The sequence below is a fragment of the Elephas maximus genome, chromosome 14, assembly GCF_024166365.1.
Source record: "Elephas maximus indicus isolate mEleMax1 chromosome 14, mEleMax1 primary haplotype, whole genome shotgun sequence".
NCBI lineage: Eukaryota > Metazoa > Chordata > Mammalia > Proboscidea > Elephantidae > Elephas > Elephas maximus.
In genome coordinates this window covers 41,019,379-41,040,716 of record NC_064832.1, presented here as the reverse complement: position 1 = coordinate 41,040,716, position 21,338 = coordinate 41,019,379, and the positions used below count along the sequence as shown (strand labels likewise).

The 21,338-nt window shown below is 43.2% G+C and overlaps 1 protein-coding gene across 1 annotated transcript in view; it reads right to left on the bottom strand.

The window, feature by feature from the left end:
• OLFM4 (olfactomedin 4) overlaps positions 1 to 21,135 on the bottom strand; it is a 32,964-nt gene extending 11,829 nt beyond the window's left edge. Inside the window, exons 1-4 of the mRNA XM_049853148.1 lie at positions 20,782 to 21,135; positions 14,386 to 14,538; positions 7,752 to 7,964; positions 6,384 to 6,543 (exon numbers count right to left, since the gene is read on the bottom strand). Coding sequence (XP_049709105.1) covers positions 6,384 to 6,543; positions 7,752 to 7,964; positions 14,386 to 14,538; positions 20,782 to 21,039 — 784 coding nt within the window. The 5' untranslated portion in view covers positions 21,040 to 21,135. The remainder of the gene's footprint in view (positions 1 to 6,383; positions 6,544 to 7,751; positions 7,965 to 14,385; positions 14,539 to 20,781) is intronic.
• Between the last annotated feature and the right edge of the window lie 203 nt (positions 21,136 to 21,338).

Genomic DNA, 21,338 nt, shown 5'->3' with positions numbered 1-21,338 from the left:
ATAAAATAAACATACAAAACTCACTTGGATTCCTCTACATCAACAAAAAGAACACCGAAGAGGAAATAACCAAATCAATACCATTCACGGTAGCCCCCAAGAAGATAAGATACTTAGGAATAAATCTTACCAAGGATGTAAAAGACCTATACAAAGAAAACTACAAAGCTCTACTACAAGAAATTCAAAAGGACATACTTAAGTGGAAAAACATACCTTGCTCATGGATAGGAAGACTTAACATAGTAAAAATGTCTATACTACCAAAAGCCATCTATACATTTAACGCACTTCCGATCCAAATTCCAATGTCATATTTTAAGGGGATAGAGAAACAAATCACCAATTTCATATGGAAGGGAAAAAAGCCCCGGATAAGCAAAGCACTACTGAAAAAGAAGAAGAAAGTGGGAGGCCTCACCTTACCTGACTTCAGAACCTATTATACAGCCACAGTAGTCAAAACAGCCTGGTATTGGTACAACAACAGACACATAGACCAATGGAACAGAATTGAGAACCCAGACATAGATCCATCCACGTATGAGCAGCTGATATTTGACAAAGGACCAGTGTCAATTAACTGGGGAAAAGACAGCCTTTTTAACAAATGGTGCTGGCATAACTGGATATCCATTTGCAAAAAAATGAAACAGGACCCATACCTCACACCATGCACAAAAACTAACTCCAAGTGGATCAAAGACCTAAACATAAAGACTAAAACGATAAAGATCATGGAAGAAAAAATTGGGACAACCCTAGGAGCCCTAATACAAGGTATAAACAGAATACAAAACATTACCAAAAATGATGAAGAGAAACCCGATAACTGGGAGCTCCTAAAAATCAAACACCTATGCTCATCTAAAGACTTCACCAAAAGAGTAAAAAGACCACCTACAGATTGGGAAAGAATTTTCAGCTATGACATCTCCGACCAGCGCCTGATCTCTAAAATCTACATGATTCTGTCAAAACTCAACCACAAAAAGACAAACAACCCAATCAAGAAGTGGGCAAAGGATATGAACACACATTTCTCTAAAGAAGATATTCAGGCAGCCAACAGATACATGAGAAAATGCTCTCGATCATTAGCCATTAGAGAAATGCAAATTAAAACTACGATGAGATTCCATCTCACACCAGCAAGGCTGGCATTAATCCAAAAAACACAAAATAATAAATGTTGGAGAGGCTGCGGAGAGATTGGAACTCTCATACACTGCTGGTGGGAATGTAAAATGGTACAACCACTTTGGAAATCTATCTGGCGTTATCTTAAACAGTTAGAAATAGAACTACCATACAACCCAGAAATCCCACTCCTCGGAATATACCCTAGAGATACAAGAGCCTTCATACAAACAGATATATGCACACCCATGTTTATTGCAGCTCTGTTTACAATAGCAAAAAGTTGGAAGCAACCAAGGTGTCCATCAACGGATGAATGGGTAAATAAATTGTGGTATATTCACACAATGGAATACTACGCATCGATAAAGAACAGTGACGAATCTCTGAAACATTTCATAACATGGAGGAACCTGGAAGGCATTATGCTGAGCGAAATGAGTCAGAGGCAAAAGGACAAATACTGTATAAGACCACTATTATAAGATCTTGAGAAATAGTAAACCTGAGAAGAACACATACTTTTGTGGTTACGAGGGGGGGAGGGAGGGAGGGTGGGAGAGGGTTTTTTATTGATTAATCAGTAGATAAGAACTGCTTTAGGTGAAGGGAAAGACAACACTCAATACATGGAAGGTCAGCTCAATTGGACTGGACCAAAAGCAAAGAAGTTTCCGGGATAAAATGAATGCTTCAAAGCTCAGCGGAGCAAGCGCGGGGGTCTGGGGAACATGGTTTGCGGGGACTTCTAAGTCAATTGGCAAAATAATTCTATTATGAAATCATTCTGCATCCCACTTTGAAATGTGGCGTCTGGGGTCTTAAATGCTAACAAGCAGCCATCTAAGATGCAGCAATTGGTCTCAACCCACCTGGAGCAAAGGAAAATGAAGAACACCAAGTCCACATGACAACTAAGAGCCCAAGAGACAGAAAGGGCCACATGAACCAGAGACCTACATCATCCTGAGACCAGAAGAACTAGTTGGTGCCCGGCCACAAGCGATGACTGCCCTGACAGGGAGCTCAGCAGAGGACCCCTGAGGGAGCAGGAGAGCAGTGGGATGCAGACCCCAAATTCTCATAAGAAGACCAAACTTAATGGTCTGACTGAGACTGGAGGAATCCCGGCGGTCATGCTCTCCAGACCTCCTGTTGACACAGGACAGGAACCATCCCTGAAGACAACTCATCAGACATGAAAGGGACTGGTCAGCGGGTGGGAGAGAGACGCTGATGAAGAGTGAGCTAATTATATCAGGTGTACACTTGAGATTGTGTTGGCAACTCTTGTCTGGAGGGGGGATGGGAGGATAGAGAGAGAGGGAAGCCGGCAAAATTGTCAAGAAAGGAGAGACTGAAAGGGCTGACTCAAGATGGGGAGAGTAAGTGGGAGTAGGGAGTGAGATGTATGTAAACTTATATGTGACAGACTGATTGGATTTGTAAACGTTCACTTGAAGCTTAATAAAAGTTATTATAAAAAAAAAAAAAAAAAAAACACTCTACTTCAACTTTTTAAAAGTATCGTGGTTGGTAGCATTAAATAAACAAAAGCCAAATATCATACGCCTGCCGAGGAGACGTAATCTTAGATCTGTCACCTGGGCAACTGAATTTTATTTGAGCCAAGGGGAGGATACTGCAGGCTTTTGAGAATTAGGCAATTAAAATGATCAAACTCAGAAAACCAAACCCACTGCCGTCAAGTCGATTCCAACTCATAGCGATCCTATAGGATGGAGTAGAACTGCCCCACTGAGTTTCCAAGGAGTGTCTGGTGGATTCACACCCCATTCAGTCACCACCATTCGCTAAGCGCCTACTACGTGCCAGCACAAAACCCAGCATCCCCAAGCCAAATGGCGAGCGACCCCTGAGCACCCTAATCCCATTTTGCCTCATTTGGATCATGCAGTCATTTCAATTCAGGGGGAAACAGAGATACTGAGGCCCATTGTTCTAAGTAAAAAGTGTTAATGAATAGAAGGCCGATTATTTTTGATTGGAAAGTTGCATGAAAGGAAGCAGAAAAGGATGTCATTTGCAGCAAACACAAAAAATAAAGCACATTTTACTGAACCCTGAATATAAGTGCTGGTTCTAAGTCCAAATGGACCAGAGTCTTAGCAAACTGCAGCTGCAGGGGAGGGACCCCGAGGACACAGAACAACTTTATAGCTGAGACTTGCATGCAGTTGTTTTTGTTCTGTGCAAGTCTGCAGTGAAAAAAAGCCGACAGACCAGATTTTAAAGTCCCATAATAGTGAGTAACTTTAATTAAAGTCTCCACAGGCTCACAACTTGGTGGTGCCTGGGGATTTTCCAATTCTGCATTATCAACCAATCCAAACAGAAAGGGAGCAAGTGAAAGAAATTGATTTAAAAACATGACAAAAAGTCAGTTTAATGTAAACATCATAAATATAATATGAACAAAGCTGGCAGAGGGCCAGGTGGCTTGGCAGGGATTCAGGTACAGCCAAGGTTGTGGGAAAGTGAAAGGAAATCTGGGGCCAATTTGCTCAGACAACGCAGCTGGGCTGGGATGGTTCACAAAAGTCTAAGTGTAAGGACCTACGAGAAAGGTCTTAGGAAAAAAAAAATTAACGGAAATAATTCAATAGACTCATTTGTTCTCCTCCCTGGATTCCAAAACCAGTTGGCGTCGAGTCAAACCCGGATCATGGTGACTCCAGAGTACAACGGTGCTCCGTAGGATTTACTTGGCTGATTCTTTAGAAGTAAATTGCCAGACCTTTCTTCAGAGGCACCTCTGGGTAGACTCGAACCTCCAACCTTTCAGTTACCAGCTGAGTGTGTTAACCATTTGCACCACCCAGGGGCTCCAAGCAGTGTATTTTCTCCCTCACTAGGATGCCCGACACTCTGGGTCCAGAGACAGCCAAGGATTGAGCATCCTTGTTTTGTAGGCCCAGCTCTGTGTGGCCACAGGAAGAGCAGTGTTCTCACCACCTAAGTTCCCTCCTCCATGACATGACGAGGCTGAGCTAGGTGGCACTGGATTCTCCTTCCTGCTTTAAAATTCCCTCATTCTGAAGGATGCATAGGAATCTGTGCCAGAAAAAAATCTATCTCATGAGGAAGATTTGCTGAGGTCATAAAAGAAACACTTGCTTAGGTATTACCAGGGGTTTTCATTACTTCAGAGTCCCTGGGTGGTACAAATGATTAACGGGCTCTGCTGCTAACCAAAAGTTTGGAGGTTCCAGTCCACCCAGAGGCGCCTCAGAAGAAAAGCGTGGCAATCTACTTTCATAAACTCAGCCATTGAAAACCCTATGGAGCACGGCTCTACTCTGATACACATGGGGTCACCAGGAGTCAGAGTTGATGTAATGGCAACTGATACCTGCCAGCGCTTCTCCTCCAGCCCTCAAGGAGCTCTCTGTGGCACAGTGGAACCAGCTCTCATTTCCAATCCATGTGTCCAGCCCATCCCAGACCAAATTTAGCCTTAGTTTGTTAGAGAGGAGACAGCACACCTTTGTCCTAAATCTCCTCTGTATGGCAGGCTGTGACAGACTCCCAAGTGCAGTGGGAGGGGAAAAGGGCCCCCTGAACAATACCAAGAGGTTTATAACTTGGCAGCACCTAATTAAGGCCTTGAAGAGATCAGAAATGCCTGGTCTAAAAGGAAATAGGTTGTGGGCTACAGGAATTAATAAAAATAAGAAGGGCTGTGTGCTTTGATGAAAAGATACAGTCCCTGTTCAGGCAGAGAGGCTCACACAACCTCCAGAGAAAGCTTGCCCGTGATGACGATGTTGCTAAACGACAGGGCTGAACGCTGAGGCTGAGAGGCTGCCACCAGCCCCCCTGGAGGGCTGCACTCAGAGCACAGGGACCTAGCACTGCTTTTGTTCACTGCAGTGTTTTCACTTCGATTTTCACGGTTAATAACACTGTTGTTGTTATTAAGTGCCTTCAAGTCAGCACCCTACTTATGGCGACCCCATGCACAATGGAACAAAACTCTGCCTTGTCCTGCACCATCCCATGAGTGGTGGTGAATCGGACCATCGTGACCCATAGGGTTCTCACTGGCTGTTTTTCTGAAGTAGATCACCAGGCCTTTCTTCCTAGATCTTCTTAGTCTGGAAGCTCCACTGAAACCTGTTCAGCATCATAGCAACATGCAAGCCTCCACTGACGGATGGTGGCTGCACTTGAGGTGAATTGGCCGGAAATCGTACCCAGGTCTCTCACATGGAAGGTGACAATTCTATTACTGAACCACCATAGGTACGGAACACAGGGCTCCGAGATTTCCAAGCGTTGTCTCGTTAATCCTCAGAAAAACCCTGCAAGGTAGGTGCTATTATTGTCCCATTTTACAAACAAAAAGAGTGCCCATGGCCATGTGGCTCAGGTCTTTGAGATTCCAAAGCTCTGGACCCCTACACCGCACTGCCTCCATTCATGAGTGTCTGCACGGAGCACCCACCTCTGTGCTGTACTTAACTTGAGAATGATTCACTTATCATACTGTCCTCATTCAGCTGAAATGCAGGTCTCTAAAGATCTGTTGGAGTTCTTGGGTGGCACAAACGATCAACATGTTCAGCTGCTAACCAACAGGATGAAGGTTTGAGCCTACTCAGAGGTGCCTCAGAAAAAAGGCCCGGTGACCTACTTCCAGAAAAATCAGAAACACCCTCTGTGCCACTGAGGAACTCATAGTCCCTGAGGGCCAGCAGAACACGCCTGCCGGTACACAATTTAGGGGCCATGCCATTAATCCCCACCGAATCCCAGGACACGCATGGGATATAGCAGGTGCTCAGTATGCATTTAGGGAAAGAATAAAGGAGAAATTAAAAAGGCAGAAGGAGAGAGGGCAGGGGAGAAAGAAGGAAGATAAACAAGCCAATCTATCCACAGGAAAGTGGGTGTCACACATTGATTCCAGAGGCCTTCACCTGGGCCCCCTGATAGCTGCTCTGTCACCACAGAGATGTGTTTTCCTGTTATTAAATGCAAAGGGGATACGTGTAGCTTGTGCTTTTTGTTTTAAATCAACTCATCGTTTGTGCTTTTCCTCTGTGAGCCCCAGAAGGTGGTAATACGCAGACCTACGAGTGAGATTTACAACACCTAAGAGTAACCCCAGGATTGCAAACACCCCGTCCTTCCTTCGTCATTGCTATCCAAATCTTCTCCCCATCCGGCTCTCGGCACCCTAGGGGACTAGCTCAAGTGGTGAAAATACGCCTGCTTACCCGGAGGAGGTGGAGGAGGGAGAGTAGGGACATTTTCCTGTTTGGAGTCCTCGCATTCCTTCAGTTTGTTCTTCAGCCTGGCGATGTCTCGGCGAATGGCAATGACATTGTTTTTGTCTAGTGTCTCGAGCTTCTGCACCAGGAGAGTCATATTCCTTATCTGAGGAAATAAAAATTCAGAGCGACTTTATATTACTGTGTAATTTCTTTCATAAACATTCCAGGGCAGAATTTGTCATTTAGTGAAACATTGCCAGTGAATACACCAGAGTGTCTCCTGAACGGTTTCATTTGGAGGAATATATTTTATGGTTTAGTGTGAATCCCTGTCAGATCTCGGGCTGATGTGTGTGTGGGAAAGATTTTAACTGCTTTAATAACAGAGTGCAGGCTCATTCTAAACATTCACAAATGTCCATTAAAGTTCGCTTCGGATAACATTTCCCCATAAACACATGTTTCGTCATGTTGTCTTATAATTAAGTTTTTAACGAATGTTGACCACCGGAGAAAACTTAAATTCTAAAATATGTAACTAGAATTCTCAATTATAGCTGTTGTCATGACTGCGCTAGTAAATTACACAACCATAACATTAATGTGATGGCCTTTATCCAGGAATCTCAAAGGGTTTCACCAAAACATACTCATGAGAAATCCCTTAGAAGAAGGTTTCAAGTATTTGGAGAACACTTCCAAAAGGCATCGAGGACTAGGTGATCTTTCAAAAGGAGAAACAGACCTAGCAAGTCCACAATCAGGTAAATTGTTGGTTTCTAGACAAAGTCTCTCATTAGGGTAAATCCAGAGCAGAGGAGATCTCTGATTTGTCTTGGCCATGAATGGTTGTCCAGGCTAAGTCATCTCTTGCCTAGAGAAGTTAAAAGGCCATTTGGAGTTCTTGGGTGGTACAAACGACATGTTCAGCGACCTGCTCCTCAGTCCCTGGTGGTGTAGATGGTCAATGCACTCCACCACTAACGAAAACCCAGGAGGCTCGAGTCCACCCAGAGGGGCCTTGGAAGAAAGGCCTGGCAATCTACTTCTGAAAGATCAGCCATTGAAAACCCTGTGGAGCACAGTTCTATGCTGACACACATGGGGTCGCCATGAGTTGGAATCAGCTTGACAGCCACTGGTATGGTATGGTATGGTATGGTCCTCAGTCAACATGTCCCCAATGTGTTTAACTTACTATTCAAAGACAGGCGTTCATCCACAGCAGAGTACGGGATATGTCTTGTGGTCGTGAGAGAGTACAGAATTAGAAGTCAGAAGACAGAGATTCATACCCCCATCCTAACACTTGCTCACAGTCACAGCAGACAATTAATCATTAATACACTGTGAAGCGAATTTGCTCCTTACCTCCACTTCCAGTTGGTCGACAATTTCTGAGCTCCCAACAAAACCCTTCCTCAGCTCGATGATCAGTTTCTGCATCTCCTGCACTTCTATCTTGATCAGCTGGAAGTCCAGTTCTGTGTAAGAAATGATATCCTTTTCCATGATTTCTATTCGGACAGTTAGGTTTGAGAGCTTCTTTTCATATATGCTGATCAAATAGGTATATTCCTTTACCTAAAGGGAATCAAAACGCTCAAGTCAGTTCCCAGAGTAATACCACAGTCTTTCTCCACTTGCCAGGCCCTTGAGGACTATTTGATCCCTGTCATTTTTTTTTGTAAAGAAAAGGATCAAAAACAGTTAACTATTCAAATATGAACTAAAAAGAATATATTACTACAATTTGGGGGGTTTGATTTTGCTTTACAATCATTGCTCACAAGTACAATTTACTCTCCATTTTGATGTTTGAAGACATAAGCTCACGAAACTAAACCACCTTGAATCAGAGTTTCTGGCCCTCTCTCCTCCCCGCAACACACACACAGTAAATCAAGATTTCTCACCCACCGCACTATTGATATTTTGGGCTAGATCTTTCTTTCCTGTTGGGGGCTGTCCTATGTATCGTAGGATGGTTAGCAGCACCCCTGGCTTCTAGATGCCAGTAGTATCCCCTCCCAGTGGTGACAACCAAAACTGTCTCCAGACGTTGCTAAATGTCCCCTAGGGACAAAATCCCACCTCTACCTCCCATTTAGAGCCACTGCTCTAAATCTAAGAATTTTCTGGAAGAGAGGGAAATGAGTTAAGTAGAATTCCTTCTTTGATCACCATATCCGGTGAGTTCTGAGCTCCTCTGTCTTCTACAAACTGGCATAAAGACCCAACTCACCACACAGTATGTGAGTGTGTGTACAACCATAAAGTGCTCATTTCATTAAGTGTGCCTACATTTATTACAGGTACTGATTATTGCAATCAGACCTTTAAATTACACATTTGTTGCATATATTTGAATGTCTGATCATTAAGTTAAAATATTTCAAAAATTCCCTTGGTAGTTTAGTGTATAATTGGAATCTCCAAATGGATATTTTGAAAAACACACTTGGTGGTGCTTTCTGTATCTGATCTCCAAAAGAAATGCTGTGGCTTTTTTTTTAAGGGTCTGCTCATTAAAAGTTGCTGGTTTTACACTCTTTCCAAAAATTTGAACATAAGTGATACTTTTCCCTGAACTGCACTAATGTCAAGTAGTTGATCCACCGTGCCAGGATGAATTCACAGCCAGATGTTGGCCTCTAATCCTTCTAATACAAAGGCAGCCCTAATGTCTGTCATTTTAGCCCTTCCACTTAACCCCACTGTGCAAATGAGAGTAGACTCCAGGCCACAGACCGGAAGGGCTCGGGCTTCAGGCAAAGAGGATTTTAATGAAAGTTGAAAATGCAGCCCTTGGCACTGCTAATGTATCTCCTCAGGCAACTGATGGTCAATGCCATCAGTGGTGCCATCACTCAGAGGCTGAGAAGGCTGGGGACATTTTGGTGGGTAGATAAGTTAAATATATACATACATAAATGTACAATCTAACAAGCCTTCCTCAAAAGCGCAAACACAGATATAAGGTGGCCCGGTTTCAACTGCTACAAAAAGCAGGCACAAAATCTTGCCTGTGTTAAAAAACAAAGTGCCAATGCATGGCAGAAATGAAAGTTTGAGAAATGAAAATGCTTGTGGCCCTGGGCCTTGCCAGCTCCTGGAACAAATAAAACACCCTCCACTCTCCTGGAATATTTTGGTGGCACATCACAGCTGTTCTGCAAAAAATGAGTGATTCAAGCCACATCTCTGCTAAATAAAATGTGGCTTTCCCAGAGTACCACTGAATGCCAAGTCATGAGCTGGAATTTGCCACCCATGAGAATGTGTGGTGTGCCTGCCTCAGTTCAGCCAAAATGAAGCATCTCTAAAGGGTTGTCGGAGTCACTGGGTGGTGCAAACAAATGGTTAAAGTTCTTGGCTGCTAACCCAAAGGCTGGTGGTTTGAGTCCACCCAGAGGCACCTCAAAAGAAAGGCTGGAGATCTACCTCCGAGACATCAGCCAATGTAAACCCCACGGGGCACAGTTCTCCTCTGACACACGTGGGATCACCATGAGTCAGCGTCGATTCAACAGCAACTGGTCTAAAGGTCTGCTTGGGAAAAAGCTTGAAATTCTTTCCAGTCGACATTTAAAGGAAAGCTCAGTGACATTCAGGAACTCTGGAATCATCCATGAAGTTGTGGAGGTGAGAGGGAACTTGAGAATGGGCCAGAAAGACTCCACAGTGTGGACTGTATTAATTTAAGCAAATTATTAGTCTAACTCCATCCCATGTATGGGTCAGTGGCGCTGAGGCAGAGTGAGCAATTCCGAGAACACCCTAGCTCTCTCTGGGTAGTACAGCCTCAAAAGAGGCAGCCCAACTTCCCAAGGGATGTGGTACAAGAATATGGGTTTAACCCTGAGGAAACACATCTCTCTATCAACCTATTCATCGTGAAGCTCCCTAGTAGTAAAAGCTTGAGCACTAGAAGACTAGGAGGCTCATCTCTGCTTGCTTTCAAACCACCAGCCTAACACTCAGAATTTCCATTTTAATTTGTCCATTAGGCACTTACTATGTCATTGATAAATTCTACGAATCAAAGCTTGTTTTAGGGGTTTGTTTTTGTGGTCGTGGTTATTCTTTGGAATAAATGTGATCCTATAATAAATAAGAATATAGTGCAGCTGGCTATTGAACTAAAGAATTAGTCTGGCTCCTGTTTCTGCCAGTCCTTCAAATTTGTGATTATAACTATGGCCAGATTACTACTTGAAATAAGTGAATCTACTTCATAACATACTGTCATGTTCAATATGTCTTTAAATACAACAAGGTTAAGAGAGCCTGAAGTAATCATCAAAACATGTGAGAATGCTGGGGAAAGCAATGTGCATTGTGAAAGTGCATAGCATTTTGGAGCTAGGCCACCTGGGCTCAAATCTGAATTCAGTAGTTAGTGGGCAAATGACTACATTTTTCTAAATCTTAGTTTCCGTCTGTAAAATGGGGATAATGGTATCAAGTTTGTGAGATTATTGTAAAAACTAGAGATAATGTCCATTAAGTACCTATTATAACTGTTGTTGTTATTTGCCATTGAGTCAATTCTGAATCACGGAGACCCCATGTGCGCAGAGTAGAACAGTTCCATAGGAACCTTTTGGAAACAGGTCACCAGGCTCGTCTTTCGAGGAGCCTCTGTGTGGGTTTGTACCACCAACCTTTCAGCTAGTGAGTACTTAACCATTTGCTTACCCAGGACTCCTGCCTAACATAATAGATGCTCTCTAAACTGTACCAATTATAAACAGCAATTTCAGTGTTTTCCAATCTGTTTAGTTTATTACATTTTACTGCACAAAACAGTTGCTCAATCAATGCTGTGGATTTCCATTGCCCAGATGTCTCCCAGACTGCTTCAACCTTCTCATGCATGAGGATCTATTAGCAAATGTACCAAATTAAACGACCTGCCGCAAAGACCACATGTCTCCAGGGAAGAGAAAACCCTGAGCTTTTGTGCAGTCCCCTTTCTAAGTATAGTCATGAGAGGACAAATAATAAACAATCTTATGCAAAGGCAGTTCCCTGTCTTCTCTGTGTACTGACAGATAATGAATCAACATAAAGCCGTCAGAAACCTTTACTAGTGGCATACCCAAAACTGGCATTCCCCTAGGCCTCAAGATAAATGGTGATTTCCACAGTAACCTGAGGATAGCTATAGTAATTCGCCTGGAAATCCAAAAGCCCTCCTTTAAAGAGATATCTTTGGTTTTGAAGGCATTATTGACCTAATGCCTCTCTTCTTGGGACTGCTCTGGATGATAACAGCACGGCTGAGAGAAACAAGAACTGGGATTATTCCAAAGACCTGAGTTTTCATCTGGCTTAACCAGCCAGGAGATGTATGACCTTGGGCAAGTCCCTTTACTTTTGTGAACCTCAGTTTTCCCATCCCTAAAATGGGAGGGACAACACCTGGCGTATCTGCCTTCTTGGATTCCTTGAAAATAGAATAGAACCAGAAGCCTTTGGAAAAGCACAAAATGGAAGCTATGACTATGATGATTGCTATTATCGCCAGTCACACCAAATCTATTCTGCAAATCTCAGGTGGCAGGTCAATTTCTTTCCCAGGCCTTAATTGCAAGTTGTTCTAGAACCAGCTACTGAGAGCTGCAGAATGGAAAGATTTTCCCCCTCCTTTACGCATCTTCCCTGCCAATTATTAACAAGGCAGATGCCACCTGGCCCCCTTACAGGATTGGAATTAAATGTCCCATATTCACAAACCTGCCAAGTTACATAAGGAGCTCTGGTGGCACAGTGGTTAAGGGTTTTGCTGCTCACTGAAAGGTTGGTGGTCTGAACCCACCAGCCACTCCAAGGGAGAAAGATGTGGCAGTCTGCTCCTGTAAGGAGTTACAGACTTGGAAACCCTATGGGACAGTTCTACCCTGTCCTATAGGGTTGCTACAAATTGGAATCAACCCTACGGCAGGGGGTTATGCCAAGCTACATGCTTCCCCTGGGGCAGCATGGGGTTTCAAACTGCCCTTCGAACTCCTGCCAGCAGAGAAGGCAGACAAACCAGAAGCTTCCACGATGTCAAAGCAAATGACACTAACTGAAAAGATCTTCACCTAGGATTTTCTTCCATTTGCCATGTTTTTATGCATAACTTCTTATCTGTGCTTGATTATGCTGGAATAAGGCTATGAATATTAATGGTTGGAATTTATAATTTAACATTGTGCCTTTTCTGCTGATTAATTCAAGGACATTTTATTTCTTAAGAAGCTTGATTCCTGGAGTAGTCAAACACATTTTCCTAGACACTCGGTTAGAATATTTATCTACCAATTTAGGTGAAAAACAGGGTCTCAGTCTTATAATAATTTTTGTCTTTAAGGATAACTGTGTTGGACATTGAGGTGGCTCGGCTTAAATTTCTCAGGAAAACTTATTTTGAACCTTCCAGTAAAGCCAGAGCTCCTTGTAAATAAATGGAGTTGTATTAAATAATGCATATTTTTTTAATGTGATTATAGCCTCGCTTGGACTTCACCTGTGCAGAAAATGGGAGCTTTTCTAATTGATTTTTAACTAAGAAGGTGGAAGGGGTCAGAATTGGAACACCAAATCACACTGCATCAGCCAGCTCAGAGAAAGCCAAGCCCTTTAGGTTAACTTCAACTGGCTGGAGAAAAGCAGGTAATCAGAGGTTGAGTCAGGGTTTTTACCAAAGCTGAGTGGCCTGTAAGTCAAATTCAAACTCCTAGGGCAGACTTCCATTTTGGTCTAATTCTAGACATGCCTATATAAATGTTCTTGCAGAGACAATAGAGGGTAACCACCAAGAAAGAGAGAGAGGGAGAGGGCTAGAAGAAGAGGGCAACTGGAAAGAGAATATAAGAAGAAGAGAATGAAAAGAGAGAGGAGGGAAAGAAGAAAAGAGGGAGAACATTTGGAGGAGTAAAGGAGAAGGAGCCATGCAAAAGCAAGACGAAATGGAAAAGAGTTAGGGGAAAAAAAAGAATTAAGAGGGGAGGGGAAAGAAAGATTGGAAGGGATAGGCAAGAAAAAGGAGAGAAATGAGAAATAAAAGATGGATTAGTAATAGGAAGAAAAGGTGAAAGAGAAGGAAGATGAAATTGGACACTGTCATGAGTTGAATTTTGTCCCCCCAAAATATCTGTCAGCTTGGCTAGGTCATGATTCCCAGTGTTGTATGATTGTCTACTGTTCTGTTGTCTGGTGTGGCTTCCCTGTGTGTTGTGGATCCTATCACTACGATGTGATGAGATGGATTGGTGGCAGTTATGTTGATGAGATCTGCAGGATTGAGTGGTGTCTTGGGCCAATCTCTTTTGAGATATGGGGGAGGGAGGTGGGCAGGGAGACATGGGACCCCATACCACCAAGAAAACAGTACCAGGAGCAGAGCCCGTCCTTTGGACCCAGGGTCCCTGCATTGAAAATCTCCTAGTCTGGGTGAAGATTGATGAGAAGGCCAAAAAAGAAAGAAAGCCTTCCCCAGAGCTGACACCCTGAATTTGGACTGTTAGCCTACTTTAATGTGAAGAAATAAATTTCTCTTTGTTAAAGCCATCCACTTGTGGTATTTCTGTTATAGCAGCACTAGATGACTAAGACACACAAAGAGGGTGGGGGAAAGGAAATAAATGAAAGCAAAACTGGAGGAAAAACCAACAAAGAGGCAAAAATAAACAACACAAACAAAAAAAAAATTGCAGGGCTGAGGTTTTCAGGGAGAATTTGAGGCTCTTTTTAAAAGGCATGAGCACTGTGATGCTGAAGTGAGGTTATTCATGGCGTGAATAATCTCGATCCCATTTTCTTCCATGTTCTCATTTTCCCTGCCATCAAGAACTCAATAGGTGTACCATAAAATAAATGCTAAGTCCTCCATAGGATACGAGTATGCTGCCTTTGATGTGAGGAGTGGCTGCTTATACTGGGGGGAAAAGGTGCTTTGTTTTGTTTGTTCGTTTTTATCAAGATAATGTTTGAAGAGAAAAAAAGAAATGCTTACTTTAGAAAGCTCTCTCTGGAACCTCTCATAGAGAATGTAAGCCGTGAATTCCAACTCTTCCACTCTCTCCACAGGAAAGGTGGTATCTGGCAGGCGAACGGAGCACTGGCAGGTCCCTTGGTGATCTACGAAGCCGGTGAAATTGGAATACGGCTGTAAATGAAAATAAGTTCAACGTCACTAATAAGCTGGAAAACGAGCTTTTTGGCATCTGGAGTGACAGGAATTAGCTTATCAAGAGAGTGCTTGTTGTTGTTGTTAGCTGCTGTCAAGTGGGTCCCCACTCATGGCAACTCCACACACAACAGAACAAAACACTGTCAGGTCCTGTGCCATCCCCATGATAGGTCGCAGACGAGACCTTTGTGATCCATTGAACTTTCATTGGCTGATTTTCAGAAGTAGATTGCCAGGCCTTCCCTCCTAGTCTCTCTTGATCTGAAAGCTCTGCTGAAACCTGTTAAGCATCATAAAAATATGCACACAACCACCAGTGGTAGCTGTGTATGAGGTACATAGGCTGGGAATCAAATTCAGGTCTCCCACGTGGAAGGTGAAAATTCTCCACTGAACTACCACTGCCTCCAAGAGAGTACTTGGAGGCAATCAAGTGGGGCTCAGTATGTAAAAGAAAAAGCTAAACTGTCACGTTTTCACAGGTGGTAACTATGCACAGCATTTAGCCACACCTCCACCTGCTGGACTACACAATTATGTCAGCAGCCTTTATCAAAAGGGAAATCCTTCATTCTTGAGGAGTCATAAAGGAAATTATTACTGTCTCTATGTAAGGAAATTATTACTATTTCTATGTATGGTGGCAGACGCGGTTAAGCACTCCGCTGCTAATCCGAAGGCTGGCAGTTCAAACCCACCCAGTGGTTCCACAGGAGAAAGACCTGGCAATCTGCTTCTGTAAAAATTACAGGCTAGAGAACCCTACAGGGCAGTTGTACTATGTCATATCAGGTTGCTGAGTCAAAATGGACTCAACAGCACACAACAACAACAGCAACACAGAAGGAAAGAAGCACCTCATCTACCCTGAGACCCGAAGAACTAGATGGTGCCGAGCTACTGCTACCTAACATTCTGATCGGGGTCACAATAGATGGACCCTGATAGATTGGGAGAAAAACACAGAACAGAGCTCAAATTCTTACAAAAATTCAGATTTTGTGGACCAGTTGAGACTAGAGGGTTCCCTGAGACTATTGCCCTGAGGTACTCTTTATACCCTGAACCAAAACTATCCTCTGAAGTCACCTTTTAGTGCAAATAACAGATTGGAACACAAAATAAAGGATTTTCCCATGAGTGCAAAGCTCTGTTTAAAAAAAAAAGAAAAAAAAAAATCTATATGAGACCAAAAAGTCAACAATTACTCTAAAATAAAGATGAGAAGAAAAGAGGGCAGGGAAACTAGAGTACCAGAAATGAAACAACCAGAATGCAATTAAAAAGAATGCTGACACGTCATGAAAAATATAAATAACATCACTAAACAATTTGTGTAGAAATCGTCAAATAGGAACCTAATTTGCTGATTTGCTGTGTAAAACTTCCACAGGAAAAAATATATATAAAAAAGAAAACAAAGAAATAATGACGGTTTTAGGTTTGCATTTCAACTCAGCTACTGACTAGACATGAACCTCCTTAAGTCTCAGTTTTCTCGTCTATAAAATAAAGATAACCTACTTCACAGGCTCGTCCTGAGGATTAAATGTGTAACGTGAGGCAAGTCCATGGCACATGGTAGATGCTCAGTAAATACTCTTTTCTCTTTCCTTCTACTTACTCGTTTTCCTCACCTTTAGCCCAACCCCAACCCAATTCTTCTCAACCGGAAAGAGGAAAACATCAAGGGTGTAGCCGACAGTGAAAATATATAAAGCAAATTGCTAACCAGTCTTCACCTGGGAAATTATATAATTAATATCCTACACCAAGAAAAAGGTAGAAAAAAACCAGCAGTTTGTCCGAAACTGAACGATGTATGAGTTTGAAGTTTTTGTGCAAATTTTTTTAAGTAAAAGTTTTCCAGTTTACCACTGGCAGAAAAGCCATTTCAAAATATTTGATGTTCCTTTAAAATATTCAGGCTCACACTTTGGTGCCGCTGCATATTTTAAAATGACAGATTGGAAAGATCCTGCTTTTCTTCTGTCCCCTTTGAACCTCCCCAAGGGGATCTAGGCACAATTAACTTTTTTTATTACTGCTATTGTTTTACAGAGTAACTCTTGGCAGCCAACTGGCTGTACCTTTCAATGATCTCATCTGATGGCCCGCCCATAGCTCACCCTGTGAGACATCAGCCTGAAGAGTGTCTTTGTGAGGCTACCAAAGGGACAGCAATGGTTTACAGAATTTAAAGAGACTCGGGCCATACCTTTCAAGGTTTGGGAGGCCAGCTGGCTACAGCTGAGGTCGTGTACTCTCTGTATGCCAACCTCCATGACTCTTGAACAAGCTGCAACTAGATGCTTCCATACCAGCTGTCATTGAGTCGATTCCAACTCATGGCAACCGCATGTGTGTCAGAGTAGAATTGTGCTCCATGGGGTTTTCCATGGCTGTGATTTTTTAGAAGTAGGTCTCCAGGGCTTTCTTTTGAGGCACCTCTGGCTAGATTCAAACTACCAACCTTTCAGTTAGTAGCCGAGCACTTAACCATTTGCTCCACCCAGGGATTCCGAGCAGCTTTTGTAGTCAAGATTTACTCTATCAGTGACATCTGGACCAATTCAAGCTTTTGGCAATTAGGTTGCTTTTTAATTTAACCTAGGCTTCAAGATGAGCAGAAAGAAAAAATATATATGTTTGTACCCAGAATACTCTATTCCAGGTAAATTCTTGACATTGACCTCAATTTTCCTTTCCGGTCACGCCCCATGCCTGCAGTAATTGGAAGTAAGGAGAGATCCAAATAGATTTGTGCAGAACCCAGAAAGCGGCATAGGGAAGGGTCTTAGCCAGAGAAGAATAAGGACTGGAGAAGATATGCGAGAGTCTGTCGGAGAGATCGGCTTCCTTGGGAACCAGCTTCACACCCCCTCTGAAGATAGAAGGACTCCAGCTCAAGCATACCAAGGCTTTTACAGGAAGGGCCAACATGTCTTGGGCTTTTGAAGAAATAGCTTATTATAATAACTGTCCAGCAAAGAACAAAAATATAAAAGCTTTCATTGAATGTTGACAAGGGGAGGTCAAGACAGGGCTGGGCCATTCTTAGAGTTTTGTGAAAAGCTCCGTCAGCTCGAAAAAATAGTGGATATCATCAAACAGCCTCTAGACAACCAACTAGGAACCACTAGCCAAAAACTTTTGGTCCTGAAGTTCACCTGAAAAGCAGGCAAATAATTATGAGCACTGTCGACAGCCCTTCCACCGGCTTCTATTGAACATCTCTGTCCCAACGCTGTGGACTCCCAGGCTTCCATCTTGCTTATCATCTGCCCAGCATCCTCAACTAACATCAAAATGGTCCATAAGTTTGATCAGTGTTTCCCATTAGAGATACTTCTGCTCCTCACATTCAAAGACAATGAAGCTAATGGTGATGGGCCTTTCTCTGTGGTGAATGCTTAAACTCTGCATGAGTATAATGTGGGGAATGGGAGATAAAGACAAGTGATTGTCCCGTTGGTCTGTGGAAGGATATGCGACCCTCCCTTGTTGGGGGCAAACTGTGTCCTCAACAAGACACTCTACACTGGCAGGTTCTCACTCACTCAGCCTGTATGCAATCAACATTTACTGATATCTACAAGGTGGCAGGCTCTGGCATTAGGGAGATGAATAAGACCCAGTTCCTACCAGAGGAATCAGATCCATTGTCTTTATGAAAGCCCTAATTTTTTTTTCCCAAAAGCCCCTTAGCCTGATGACAAAAGCACATGACTGGTAATCTGTCTTGTGGTTACAACTATGCCAGTTGCTGTGTGGGGCGAAGCATTTAACCTTTTCTCCATCCCAAAATGAGGATGCTGAGAGCAGCCTCCTTTTTGGAGGGTGACATCTGAAGCATGGAGACTGCTCTGTGCACCACAGCAGAAAGTGGGACTCACATTTGTGATTTAAGGTTGCAATTGGCTCTAATTAGCAGCCAAGCCTAAGTGCCTGCAAAGATTCAAGGCATACGATAATGGTACTCAACAATTTCAAAGCACAGAAAATGATACGTTTGGAACTTACTCAATGACAGTTATAAAAGGGTTTCCACCACTTTCCAAAGGGCTTATCAAGCTGGCAGCCAGCCCCAGAAAATTGGGTTTATAGTGGAAGTGATAACTAGTCCGTTACAAAAAAGAAGCTGGAATTGTGATACTGACTCACCAGAGAGAGATAAGTAAACCAGGAAGGAAATTAAAATCTCTAAGCACAATTTAACTACCATTTCTTATCTTCTTTTAAGTGCTTATCTCCGTACTAACCAGTAAGCACTTTTTATTTCACTGTTTCTTGACCTATATTTTATTTTCCGTTATTTCAGTCCATGGCCTTACCCAAGTGCTGGTTTCTGATTGGTAATTAAGGTTAAGTTTCTTCATAATTATTATTGCTAACGTCCACTTTAAAAAAAAAAAAAAAAAGTTAACCGATTCTAGTCATTGCCAGAAATAATTTAGAATCATTGAATAAAATAATATATCTGATTTCTGGCTACAAAGAATCCTTATGTGTATTTATGATTCTCAAACATTTCTCCTTTTAAAAATAAGCAATTTTTCATCTCTATTCCTTGGAAATACAGAAGGCCACATACAGAGAGATGAAGGGCATGGGTGCTAAGTTTGAGCCCTACTGCTTGCCAGCTTAGTAACTTTAAGCCAGTGACTTAACCTTTCTAAGCCTCAGTTTGCACATCACTAAAATGGGACCATCCATTTTACCTAAGCTCTCAGAGTTAAATAAGATAATAACTATTACCTACTTAACATTGTCCCAACATTTATTAGGTGTTTATTAGGCTGCTGTTTCTCTCTGGTGCCTAACAAAACCATTGTTTAATCAACACCAAATCTTCACTGTGAATACATTCCTAGTAATGAAAATGAAAAAAAACAAAGAAATAAGCAAAATCTTTTCATCCCTCTTCCCCCATCCTCCCTCACATTCAAACATTGTCAAGTAAGCAGTTACCTGACCAGTGAGTGAAGGCCACAGTGGAGCAAAGCACTGAGATTTGGGGGAGTTAAGACTCCCCCACCCCGAGTCACCCTAAGCAGGGGAAGCCTACAGGCTCCTGCAGAAAGGCCCAGAGCTGATGTGGACAGATGTGAAGTGAGTAACTGCTTCTTGCCCCCTAACCTATCAGCCCCTCCATGCATATTCCCATATCCTTAAAAGAGACCCAAAGAGAGGCTCCTCCCCCAGGAACAGGGCTCTCACTAAGCCTTCTAGTTATGTAGCCTTGCTGGACTAATCCCTTTATAAAGCAGGGTTTTTTCAGTTTTGTTATTGTTGTTGTTGTTGTTTTGAATTGAAAATGACCCTAAGGATTCCCTTAAGGAAACTGGAAGCATTAACACTCCAGGAAAATGTCCACTTTCCTGTTGATGTTGTTGTGGGCCCTGGAGTTGCTTCTGACTCATAGTGACCCTATAGGACCAAGTAGAACTGCTCCCATTGGGTTTCCTAGGCTGTGAGCGACCCCATGTGACAGAGTAGAACTGCCCCAGAGGGTTTCCTAGGGTGTAATCTTTACAGGAGCAGGTCGCCAAGTCTGTTCTCCTGGGAATGAACAGCCGACCTTTGGGTAAGCAGCCTAGCAGCTTAACTACTGAGCCACCAGGAGAAATAACTCCTCCTATTACTGTCCCAGGTCTCTGTTCACAAACAGAGAAACTGTAAGAACTCCAACTCCCTGACATGGGCTCTCACTCCCTATGAGGCTGTCCTTACCGCTCAGGGTCCCAGCTAGGTAGCAAGTCCATTAATCCTACTAACTTTTCGGGAGCAACTCCTGGCAGGCCTCCTTCCCTAATAGTTCTCATCCCAGACTACATATGAGAATCACCTTGGGAGAGCTTTTAACAACTATCTGAGGGGTTTTTTTTGTTTGTTTGTTTTTACTCTGTGGAGGATGGAGGCCAGGCTTTCACAAGTCCCCCGCGGTATGCCTAGCCAAGGTTAAGAACCTCTTTAACAGGTAGATTCTTTTCCTGAAAGCACCCAGAGGGAGAACCGAGATGCCGTCTCTCTTCCTAATAATTTAATTATTTCACCAGGTTTTAAGTCTTTTTCAGGGCACCTACAGTTAGTTAACAAAAAGGAGTCGTAAATCTTTTTAGAGTGTCAATGTATATCCGTCCATGAAATTATATTCATGGTCCCAAAAACGCAGGAGGAAGGGAATGAGCACAGCTGATTCAGACTCCTTGGCCTCACCTGGAACGTGGGGCCAGGCTGGAGGATGCCGGGGCCACCACTGGAGCTGTTGAAGTAGTCATCCAAGGACCTGTTGAAGTAGCCGTCGGTGGGCCTGTTGAAGTAGCCGTCGATTGAGCCATTGAAGAAGCCGTCACTGGAGCTGCTGAAGGAGTCGCCTCTGGAGCTGGGGATTACGGGAGTGTAAAACTCCGTTTCCCCTGCAGCCAGGCTAAGGAGGAAAAGAAGGCCCAGCAGAGAGGGGAGGTATGGCCTCATTTTTTCCCCTTGGTTGGAGCCACTGGCTTCTGCACAGAGCCCAGGGCCTTCTTATAGTGGCCGGTGGGGATTTCCCCACGACTAGTCTGCAGGAAAGAGGAAGCAGCCAGGGGGCACTGAGGGCCCCAGAAGGCTTGGAACTTCCAGGAACCTGAGTCACGTCTGCACCTTGTCACTGGCCCCATCCTGTGAGTTGCCCTTAGACCCAGGTATCTCCTGCCAAATATTAACTCAGGAGAGCCCACCTACATTTTCAAGGCCCAGTATCTGATTTCCAACTTGGCACTTCCTTGAGGGAG